Here is an 11,822-nt window from a genome sequence, read left to right on the forward strand (position 1 = left end):
ATTCCTGATGAAGGGCTTTTGCCCGAAACGTCAATTTTGCCTGTCCTCGGATGCTGCCTGAATTGCTGTGCTCTTCCAGCACCACTGATCCAGAATCTGGTTTCCAGCATCTGCAGTCATTGTTTTTAACTAGTAAATTTATGGATTACTCTAAAGTCGGTGGAGTTGTGAACAGTGCGGAAGGATGTTGCAGGTTACAGAGACACATAGAGAAGCTGCAAAGCTGGGATGAGAGGTTGCAAATGAAGTTCAATGTGGAAAAGTGTGAGGTGATTCAATTTGGAAGGAGTAACAGGAATACAGAGTGTTGGGCTAATGGTATGATTTTTGGCAAGGTGGATGAGCAATGAGATCTCTGTGTCTATGTGAATAGATCCCTGAAAGTTGACATCCAGGTTGATAGAGTTGTTAAGAAGGTGTACGGTGTGTTAGCTTTTATTGGCAGAGGGATTGAGTTTCAGAGCCATGAGCTCATGGTGCAGGTGTACAAAACTCTGGTGTGGCCGCACTTGGAGTATTGCATACAGTTCTGGTTGCCGCATTATAGGAAGGATGTGGAAGCTTTGGAAAGCATGCAGAGGATATTTACCAGGATGTTGTCTGGTATGGAGGGAAGGTTTTATGAGGAAAGAGTTGGGGACTTGAGGTGGTTTTCATTTGAGAGAAGCAGGTTAAGAAGTGACTTAACAGAGGCATACAAGATGATCAGAGGATTAGATAAGGTGGACAGTGAGAGCCTTTTTCCTTGGATGGCAATGGCTAGCACAAGGGGACATAGCTTTAAAGTGAGGAGTGATGGATATATGACAGATGTCAGAGGTAGTTTCTTTACTCAGAATAGTGGTGGTGTGGAACGGCCTGCTTGCAACAGTAGTAGCCAACTTTAAGGCCATTTAAGGGTTCATTGAGTAAGTATATGGATGATAATGAAAAAGTGTAGGTTAGATGGACTTCAGATTGGTTTCACAGGTTGGCACAACATTGATAGCCTGTACTGTGCTATACTGTTCTATGTTCTGTGCTCTTGAGAGTTCTCCCATTGTGCCATTCAGTGAGCAATTACTGGTTTCACAGGGACCAGCTATAAACAATGACATGTATCCACAAGAGGATAGTGTGTGTCTGGGAGGGGGATTTATAGATAATGGTGCCCCATGCATGCTGGTCTTGACCTTGTTGGATGGAGGATCTATCAAAGTTATTCTTGTGATGTATATGGAGGAAACCATGCCCTTAAGTATCTCACTGTCTTTATGTGGAGGCCCAGGACAAGGAAGAGGAATAAGCGTTCTTAGCTGAAAGATATTTGTGAACTAGTTGAGTTTTTATTCAATAGCTTACAATTCAATAGCTTTTCATGGTCACTATTTCTGAGCGTCTTTCATACAAATTACCAGATCCGATGAACTCCTTTTCACAATTTCCTTTAATGTTTTAAACAATTCTCTTTCTCATATCTTTTCCTGATTTAAATTTGTTTTACAGAGAATCACAGACGCACATTCATTAGCAAGACTTCCAAACAAACATCCCATCAATACCTGAGAGATCACCAGGTCTTGAAAACCATTGGATTTTCAATGTTTTGTCTAGGAAAATGATTTCCAACATCAGTATGATTGGAAATGCATGAGAAGACATCCACCAAAGTGAGTGTTCCAGTGAACTAACTATTTAGCGAGCTCTAGCCAGTTACACAGCCTGAATAGCATCACCCTATTGGGGAGAAACTGTATAACTGAATAACATCACATTGGGGAGAAACTGTATCGCTGTCCTGTGTATGGGCGAGGAGTCAGCTGATCATCCCATATGGAGAGATATGAGGACACCTGCACCACACAGAAACCATGGAAATGTGAGGACTGTGGGAAGGGATTTAAATACCCATACCAGCTGGAAACCCATCGACGCAGTCACACTGGGGAGAGGCCGTATTCCTGCTCTGTATGTGGGAAGGGATGCAATTGGTTATCTGACCTTCTGAAACATGAACGCACGCATACTGGAGAGAGGCCGTTCATCTGTTCTGTGTGTGGAAAGGGATTCAGTGACTCATCCAACCTTCAAAAACACCAGCAAATTCACACTGGGGAGAGGCCATTCATCTGCTCTGAATGTGGGAAGGGATACATTACGTCACCACACCTGCTGAAACACCTGCGAATTCACACCGGGGAGAGGCCATTCATCTGCCCCGAGTGTGGGAAGGCATTCAGTGACTCATCCAACCTGCTGATACACCGGCGAGTTCACACTGGGGAGAGGCCATTCATCTGTCCCGAATGTGGGAAGGGATTCACTACATCAGCGCATCTGCTGAAACACCAGCGAATTCACACAGGAGAGAGGCCTTTCACCTGCCCCAAGTGTGGGAAAAGTTTCATTCAGTCATCTCATTTGCTGACACACCAACGAGTTCACACTGGGGAGAGGCCATTCTCCTGCTCTGAGTGTGGCAAGGCATTCTCTCGGCTGTCCCGTCTTAAGGCACACCAACCAGTTCACACTGATGAGAGACCTTTCAGATGCTCCCACTGTGAGAAGAGCTTTAAAAGCAAACATGAAGTGCTGACACACCAACGCATTCACATTGGAGAGAGGCCATTCTCCTGCACCATGTGTGGGAAACAATTTGTCCATTCAAAAAACCTTCTGAGACACCAACGAGTCCACACTGGTGAGATGTTGTTACCTGCTCCCACTGTGGAAAAGGATTTACTCTGTCACCCCAGCGAGTGAACCAGCGAGTTCACCAGTGATTGCAGGACAGGCATCTGTTACTGCTGTTGTTCTTAATAAAACTTTTCCTCATGTCACCCGTGCATCTCTTTCCCAAATTCTTAACTCCAACTCCCCTCATCCTTGGACCGTTGCATAATAGAAACAATGGTTTGTTTCTCTAACTCAAGTAACCTTCATATTTGAGATACTGAAGCATGGTGACCAGAACTGGACTCTACTTCTGTTCTAAAGCCAGGTTTTGAAAGGTCAGCATTTTCTCCCTGATTTTCTCCTCAATATCTTGATTTATGAAGTTCAGGGTTCCAAGTGTTTTCTCACTGCTGTCTCAATACGTCCTGTCATCTGCATTGTGTCTTAACCTCTTAACAAGAAGCTCTGGTTTCAAGACCCACCTGCTATCAAGTTGTGTCAGAGCAGATTGATTTTTCAAAATTCCTTAACTGATGATTGAGCCATGTCCATTGGGGTTTGTATCTGTTGAAGGTCCATTCCCCTGCAGGACTGTGTGATCGATGTGACAGGGAATTGATTCAGTCCTGTGGAGCAATGGATGATGGATGTGTAGCGAGATTGATCCATCCTGCTGGAGGACCAGGAAGAAGCTGCAGTGGAACAGAGCAGTATTTGGTGCTTGTGATGTCACATGCAGAGGCCAGCAGAGGATGGATTTAAACACCGGCAGGGGGGGAACAGAGAGAGACTGACTGTGACCATGACTGGTTCATCACCGCTTATTTCATTCAAAGTGTATCTCATTGCAGACAGAGCTGGGCACGCACGTGCGCCCACACACACACACACACACAGGCACAAAACTAGATTCAAAGACACAGATGGAGACGCACACACAGACAGGCAAACACAGCTGCACTTAAACTTCCCTCTAGGTACACTGTGTCGAATTGCAGACAGAGCTGGTCACACTGATGCAAATAGACACAGACAAACATACAGATACAGAGACACATGGTCATAGACTCACACATATCTAGACATACAGACACTCACTAACATATCCATACACACCGACAAAATGTCCCTTTGTATATATCATCAGGGTTGATTTGTTGAATAAACTCAGGTTTATTTGTACAATAAACTTGTTGATTTGTATTGTTAATCTGCGTAATCACCTTGTTTGTGAAATGGACTGATTCATTTGTAGAAGTCTCAAAAAAGCATTAAAAGTAAACTTGCTGGCTTGTTCATTTCAGTCCCACTTACATTTTGCATTGATCTATGTGAAAATCCTGTGTTCCCAATATTATGAAATAAAGTTGTGTCCCTTGGTTGAAGAACCCTCTGTTCTGTTATCTAAAGGAACCTGTGTTGTGGCTGCTCCCGGTTTGAAACTGCAACTTGTCTCTGTGTGGATTTCAAGTCTGGGCTGGTGTTTGTGAGGTGAGGAGGTGGGGGAGGACAGGGACAAACAGAGGCAGTCTAGTCTAAACTATTGAGTGACTTCTTTTTCTCACACCTTCTTCCCCCTTCTAATCTTGCAAAGATGCCTCTTCGTATCTGGGGAAGGTGTGCTCCAGGTAGCTATTGGAAGGATGTTGTGAAACTTGAAATGATTCAGAAAAGATTTACAAGGATGTTGCCAGGGTTGGAGGATGTGAGCTACAGGGAGAGGCTGAATAGTCTGGGTTGTTTTATCTGATGCATTGGAGGCTGAGGGTTGACCTTAAGGAGGTTTATAAAATCATGAGGGGCATAGATAGGACAAATAGATAAGATCTTGGTAAAAACTTGTATTTTTCATTTACCTAAACTATGACTAAAGTTCAATTTAAGGTTAAAAATAGCAGGAGATCTCAGATCCGTGTTATACTCCTTTTGCTCAATGTCTCTGGCTCCAACATGTGCAGGAAGTGTGTCCAATTGCAACTCTTGTTAGACTGCATGACAGCTCTGGAGCTGCAGATGGACTCACTTTGGAGCATATATGATGCTGAGGGGTTCATGGATAGTGCTTTTACTTAATTGGTCACACTGCAGATTAGGATTGCTGAGGGAGAAAGGAAATGGAAAAGGAAAAGGCAGAGAAAGAACAAGAAGACAGTACAGGTGTCCCCTGCAGTCATCTCCCTCCAAAACAAGTATGCCATTCTGGATACTGTTGGGGGAGATGGCTCATCAGGGTGGGGCAGCAGTAGCCAGGATCATGGCACCATGGCTGGCTCTGCTGTACAGAAGGGCAGGAAAAAGAGTGGAAGGGCTATAATCATAGGGGATTCAATTGTAAGGGGACTAGATAGGTAGATCTGTGGTCGAAAATGTGACTCCTGAATGGTTTGTTGCCTCCCAGGTGCACAGGTCAGAGATGTCTCAGATCGGCTGCAGAACATTCTGAATGGCGAGGGTGAACAGCCAGTTGTTGTGGTGCATATAGGCACCAATGAGAAAGGCAAAAAATGGGATGAGATCCTACAAGATTTAGGGAGTTAGGATCCAAGTTAAAAGGTAGGACCCCAGAGGTAGTAATCTCAGGATTGCTACCAGTGCCATGCGCCAGTCAGAGTAGGAATGATAGAGCAAGCAGGATGAATGCATGGCTTGAGAAATGGTGCAAGAGGGAGGTGTTCAGATTTTTGGACCGGTTCTGGGGGAGCTGGGACTATTACAAATTGGATGGTCTCCACCTAGACCAGACTGGAACCAATGTCCTTGGGGTGCTTTTGCTAACGCTGTTGAGGAGGGTTTAAACTAATATGGCAGAGGGTGAGGAACGAAATGAGGTTAGAGGACAGTAAGGAAGCTGTAACCAAGGCCTGTAAGGAACGAGATAATGAAGTCAGCATGGCTAAGGGGAAGAAGAGGCAGGGAGCAGATGATGAATGCAAAGGAATTGGTGCATTTGTTTTAATGTGAGAAGTGTTGTAGGTAAGGCAGCCGAATTTAGGGCTTGGATTAGTACCTGGGAGCATCATGCTATTGTATTACTGAGCCTTGTTTTAGGGAAGGGCATGATTGGCAACTAAACATCCCAGGATATCGATGCTTCGGGTGGATAGAGTGGGAGGTAAAGGGGTGGAGGTGTTGCATTTCTGGTCAGAGAGAGTATTGCAGCTGTGCCGAAAGAGGGCACTATGGAGTACTCTAGCAGTGAGGCAATATGGGCAGAGCTCAGAAGTAGGAAGGGTGCAGTAACAATGTTAGGGATGTACTACAGGCCTCCCAATAGTGAACGTGAGGTAGAGATATAAATATGTAAACAGATTATGGAAAGATGTAGGAGAAACAGGGTGGTGGTGATGGATTTTAATTTTCCCAACAGTGACTGGAATTCACTTAGTGTTAGAGGTCTCGATGGAACAGAATTTGTAAGGAGCATCCAGGAGGGTTTTCTAGAGCAGTATGTAAATAGTCCAACTCAGGAAGGGGCCATACTGGACCTGGTGTTGGGAAATGAGCCCGGCCAGGTGGTTGAAGTTTCAGTAGGGGGATTACTTTGGGAATAGTGATCATAATTCCATAAGTTTTAGAATACTAATGGAGAAAGAGGAGAGTGATCCTAAAGGAAGAGTGCTAAATTGGAAAAGGCCAACTATACCAACTGGGGAATGTAGATTGGGAGCAGCTGCTTGAAGGTAAATTCACATTTGATATGTGGGAGGCTTTAAAAGAGAAGTTGATTAGAGTGCAGGAGAGACATGATCCTGTGAAAATAAGGGATCAAAATGACAAGGTTAGGGAAGCGTGGATGACAGGTGAAAATTGTGAGACTAGCTAAGAGGAAAAAGGATGCATACATAAAGTCTACGCAACTGAAGACAGAAAAAGCTTTGGAAGAATATTGGGAATTTAGGACCATTTTTGAAATGAGGAATTAAGAAGGCTAAAAGGGGTCATAAGATATCTTTAGCAAACAGGGCTAAGGAAAGACCCTAAGCCTTTTTCTTTCACATATAAGGAGCAGGAGGGCAACTAGAGAAAGGATTGGCCCACTCAAGGACAAAAGAGGAAAATTATGAGTGGAGACAGAGAAAATGGGTGAGATTCTTAACAAGTATTTTGCATCAGTATTCACTGAGGAGAGGGACATGACAGATGAGGTTTGGGATAGATCTTTGATTCCTCTAGGTCAAGTCGGCATAAGGAGGAGGAAGTTTTGGGTATTCTAAAAGGCATTAAGGTGGACAAGTCCCCAGGTCTGGATGGGACCAACAGGTTACTGAGGGAAGCAAGAGAGGAAATAGCTGGGGCTTTAACAGATATCTTTGCAGTATACTTGAATGTGGGTGAGGTCCTGGAGGACTGGAGAATTGCTAATGTTGTTCCCTTGCTTATAAAGGGTAGCAGGGATCCTCCAGGTAATTATAGACCGGTGAGCCTAACTTCAGTGGTAAGGAAGATGCTGAGGGATAGGATCTATTCCCATTTGGAAGAAAATGTGAAGCATTGTTTTGTGCAGGGAAGGTCATGTCTTACAAACCTAACAGAATTCTTTGAGGAGGTAGCAAAGTTGATTGATGGGGGAAGGGTTGTAGATGTCATATACATGGACTTTAGTAAGGCATTTGATAAGGATCTCCATGGTAGGCTGATGAAGAAGGTGAAGTCGCATAGGGTCCAGGGTGTTCTAACTAGATGGATAGAGAACTGGTTGGGCAACAGGAGACAGAGAGTAGCAGTGGAAGGGAGATGCTCAAATGGAGACCTGTGACCGTGGTGTTCCACAGGGATCTGTGTTGGGACCACTGTTGTTTGTGATATATATATATATATATATATATATGAAGATACCGGTTGCATGATTAGCATGTTTACAGATAACGCTAAGATTGGTTGAGTAGCAGTAGTGAAAGGGACTGTCAGAGAATATAACAGAATATAGATAGATTGGAAAGTTGGGCAGAGGAATGGCAGATGGAGTTCAATCTGGGTAAATGCGAGGTGATGCATTTTGGAAGATTCAATTCAAGAGCAAACTATACAGTAAATGGAAACATTCTTCAGAAAATTGATGTACAGAGAGATCTGGGTGCTCAGGTCCATTGTTCCCTGAAGGTGGCAATGCAGGTCAGTAGTCAAGAAAGCATATGCCATGCTTTCCTTCATTGATGGGGTATTGAGTACAAGAGTTGGCAGGTCATGTTACAGTTATATAGGACTTTCGTTCAGCTGCATTTGGAATACCTTGTACATTTCTGGTCGCTACATTACCAAAAGGATGTGGATGCTTTGGAGTGATTGCAGAGGAGGTTCACCAGGACGTTCCCTGGTATGGAGGATGCTAGCTATGAAGAGAGGTTGAATAGATTCAGATTATTTCCATTAGGAAGACAGAGGTTGAGGGGGTGAAAATGTGTTGCTGGAAAAGCGCAGCATGTCAGGCAGCATCCAAGGAGCAGGAGAATCGACGTTTCGGGCATGAGCCCTTCTTTGGCTCTGATTTCCAGCATCTTTCTCCTCGAAGAGGTTGAGGGGGGGACCTGATTGAGGTCTACAAAATCATGAAAGGTATAGACAGTGTGGATAGCAAGAAGCTTTTTTCCCAGTGTGTGGAACTGATTTACTCAAAGTAACAGTGGAAAAGTTTTGGGGAGATATATGTGGGAAGTTCTTTAGGCAGAGAGTGGTGGATACTTGGAACGTATTGCCAGTGGAGCTTCAAGAGGTGGGAACAATGACATCATTTAAGATGTACCTAGACAGATACATGAATGGACAGGGAGCAAAGGGATACAGACTTTTAGAAAATAGGTGGCAGGTTTAGATAGAGGATCTGGATTGGCGCAGGCTTGGAGGGCCGAAGGGTCTGTACCTGTGCTGTACTTTCCTTCGTTGTCTTCTCCCTTGAGTGGGGGAGTCCAGAACTAGAAGGAATAGGTTCAGGCTGAGAGGGGAAAGATATAAAAGGGACCGAAGGGACAACGTTTTTACACAGAGGGTCGTGCGTGTATGGAATGAGCTGCCAGAAAAAGTGGTGGAGGCTGGTATGATTACAGTATTTAAAAGGCATCTGGATGGGTATATGAATAGGAAGGGATTAGAGGAATATGGGCCAAGTGTTGGCAAATGGGGCTAGATTAGGTGAGGATATCTGGTTGGCATAGACGAGTTAGACCGAAGGGTCTGCTTCTGTGCTATACATCTATATGACTGGATGAACTGGGTTGGGCAGAGAGAGGTCTTTAACAGGCCTGAATGTATTTAAAGTAGGCCCTGGCAGCCATTGTTCTTTTTGCCATGTAAAATAAGCAGGAAAGAGACTTCAGCAAGGCATTTGATAAGGTTTCCCATGGTAGGTATGGGATACAGGGAGATTTGGCTGTCTGGATTCAGAATTGGTTGGCTGACAGAAGGCAGAGAGTGGTTGTAGATGGAAAATATTCTGCCCAGAGGTCAGTCTTGAGTGGTGTCCCAGAGGGCTCTGTTCTTGGGCCTCTGCTCTTCGTAGGAGGTTATGGGGTGGGTTAGTAAATTTGCAGATGACACAAAGGTTGGAGCTGCAGTTGATAGTATCGAGGGCTATTGCAGGCTGCAGCACGACATAGGCAGGATGCAGAGCTGGGTTGAGAAATGGCAAATGGAGTTTAACCTGGATAAATGCAAAGTGATGCATTTTGGAAGGTCAAACTTGAATGCTGAATATAGGAATAAAGACAGGATTCTTGGCAGTGTTGAGGAACAGAGGGATCTTGGCGTTCAAGTACATAGATCCACTCCAAAGTTGCCACTCAAGTGGAGAGGGTTTTTAAGAAAGCATCTGGTATTTTGGCTTTCTTTAACAGGAGGATTGAGTTTAAGAGCTCTGAGTTTTTGCTACAGCTTTACAAGTCCCTGGTGAGACCACACTTGGAATGTTGTGTCCAATTCTGCTCACCCTACTATAGGAATAATACGGAGGCTTTGGAGAGGGTGCAAAGAAGGTTTACCAGGATGCTGTCTGGACTGGAGGGTTGTCTTATGAAGAGATGTTGACTAAGCTTGGACTTTTCTCTCTGGAGAGAAGGAGGAAGAGAAGTGACATGATCGAGGTATACAAGGTAATGAGAAGCATGGATAGAGTCAATAGCCAGAGACTTTTCTCCAGGGCATGACCGACTGGCACGAGAGGTCATAGTTTTAAGATATTAGGAGGAAGATATAGAGGGGACATCAGAGGTAGGTTCTTTACATAGAGAGTTGTGAATGCATGGCAGTGGTGGTGGTGGAAGCAGAGTCATTCGGGACATGTAAGCGACTGCTGGACATGCACATGGACAGCAGTGAATTGAGGGGTATGTAGGTTAGGTTATTTTATTTTACATTACAATTAATGCTCGGCACAACATCATGGGCTGAAGGGCCTGTTCTGTGCTGTACTTTTCTATGTTCTATGAAATGAGTACTAGAGGGTTTCTGTGTCTCTCTGTGAAAGTATGTGGGTACTTGGAATCTCAATGCCAGTTTTGATTTTTTAACCTCCCCTCTGCCATCTCCTTAACCATCCAGGCTGAAGCAAACTCAAGGTAGGAGTTTCATGGTGAATGGGAGGGCCATTCAGGAGTGTAGTGGAACAGAGAGACCTTGGAGTTCAGGTGCACGGTTCTCTGAAAACAGTCACAGGTAGACAGGGTAGTGAAGAAGTTTATTTGGCCCACTGGCCTTCATCAGGGCAGTGAGTACAGAAGTTAGAAAGTTAATTTGATTAGATTAGATTCCCTACATTTGGGAAACAGGCCCTTCGGCCCAACAAGACCCTCTGAAGACCCACCACTCTGACTAACGCACCTAACACTACGGGCAATTTAGCATGGCCAATTCACCTTACCTGCACAACTTTGGACTGTGGGAGGAAACCGGAGCACCCGGAGGGAACCTGCGCAGACATGGGGAGAATGTGCAGACTCCACACAGACAGTTGCCCAAGGCCGGAATCGAACCTGGGTCCCTGATGCTGTGAGGCAGCAGTGCTAACCACTGAGCCACCGTGCTGCCCCACGGTTGCAGTTGTACAGGATGTTGATGAAGCCACACTTGGAGCATTGTGTTCAGTTTTGATCATCTTGCTATGGGAAGGATTTTATTAAACTGGAACGAGTGCAAAAGAAATTTACAAGAATGTTGCCAGGGCTCAAGGAACTGAGGAAAAGGGAGAGATTGGACAAAATAGGAGTTTTTGTTTAGAGAATAGGAGACTGAGAGGGATCTGATAGAAGTGTATAAAATCATGAGAGGCATGGATAGGGTGAATGCCTCAGTCTTTTTCCCAGAGTTGGGGAACCAAAGACTGGAGGGCATCAGTTTAAGGCGGGAGGGAAAGAATAAACAGGATTCCGAGGGGCAACGTTTTGCACACAGAAAGTGGTATGCATATGGAATGCGCTGCCAGCAGATGTGGTTGAGGTGAGTACCTTACCAACATTCAAAAGCCATCTGGACAATTACATGGATAAGGAAGGATTAGAAGGATATGAACCAAGTGCAGAATAGTGTGGGTGGACATTTTGTTCAGCATGGACCAGTTTAGGCCAAAGGACTAAATGCTGTAGGACTCGATGAGAGAGCTGGAACCCACTGGAATGGTGAATATCCCTTCCAGTCTCTCCACGTCTTTCCTTAACTCCTGTCTTCCTCTCTCTCTCTCTTTTCAGTCTGTCTCCCTCCTCTCTAGCTTTGAGTCTGTGTTTCTTTATCTCTGTGTCTCTCTCTCCCTTTACCTCTGCCTGCCCTCTCTCTATTTACCTCCCTCTGTGAATAGTGACGAAGGATGTTGTAGGTTACAGAGAGATATAGATAAGCTGCAGAGCTGGGCTGAGAGATGGCAAATGGAGTTTAATGCGGACGAGTGTGAGGTGATTCACTTTGGTCGGAGTAACCGGAATGCTAATGGTAAGATTTTTGGTAGTGTAGATGAGCAGAGAGATCTCGGTGTCCAGGGACACAGATCCTTGAAAGTTGCCACCCAGGTTGACAGGATTGTTAAGAAGGCATACAGTGTTTTAGCTTTCATTAATAGGGGGATCGAGTTCCGGAACCATAAGGTTATGCTACAGCAGTACAAAACTCTTGTGCAGCCACATTTGGAGTATTGTGTACAGTTCTGGTCACCACATTATAAGAAGGATGTGGAAGCTTTGGAAAGGGTG

The 11,822-nt window shown here is 44.7% G+C and overlaps 1 protein-coding gene across 2 annotated transcripts in view; it reads left to right on the forward strand.

Moving 5' to 3' along the window:
* LOC122563776 (gastrula zinc finger protein XlCGF7.1-like) overlaps positions 1–4,040 on the forward strand; it is a 5,735-nt gene extending 1,695 nt beyond the window's left edge. For both annotated transcript variants that reach the window (XM_043718000.1, XM_043717999.1), the window contains exon 2: positions 1,486–4,040. In XM_043718000.1, coding sequence (XP_043573935.1) covers positions 1,813–2,742 — 930 coding nt within the window. In that variant the 5' untranslated portion in view covers positions 1,486–1,812 and the 3' untranslated portion in view covers positions 2,743–4,040. The remainder of the gene's footprint in view (positions 1–1,485) is intronic.
* Positions 4,041–11,822: the final 7,782 nt, after the last annotated feature.

This window comes from Chiloscyllium plagiosum, chromosome 27 (assembly GCF_004010195.1).
Source record: "Chiloscyllium plagiosum isolate BGI_BamShark_2017 chromosome 27, ASM401019v2, whole genome shotgun sequence".
Taxonomy (NCBI): domain Eukaryota; kingdom Metazoa; phylum Chordata; class Chondrichthyes; order Orectolobiformes; family Hemiscylliidae; genus Chiloscyllium; species Chiloscyllium plagiosum.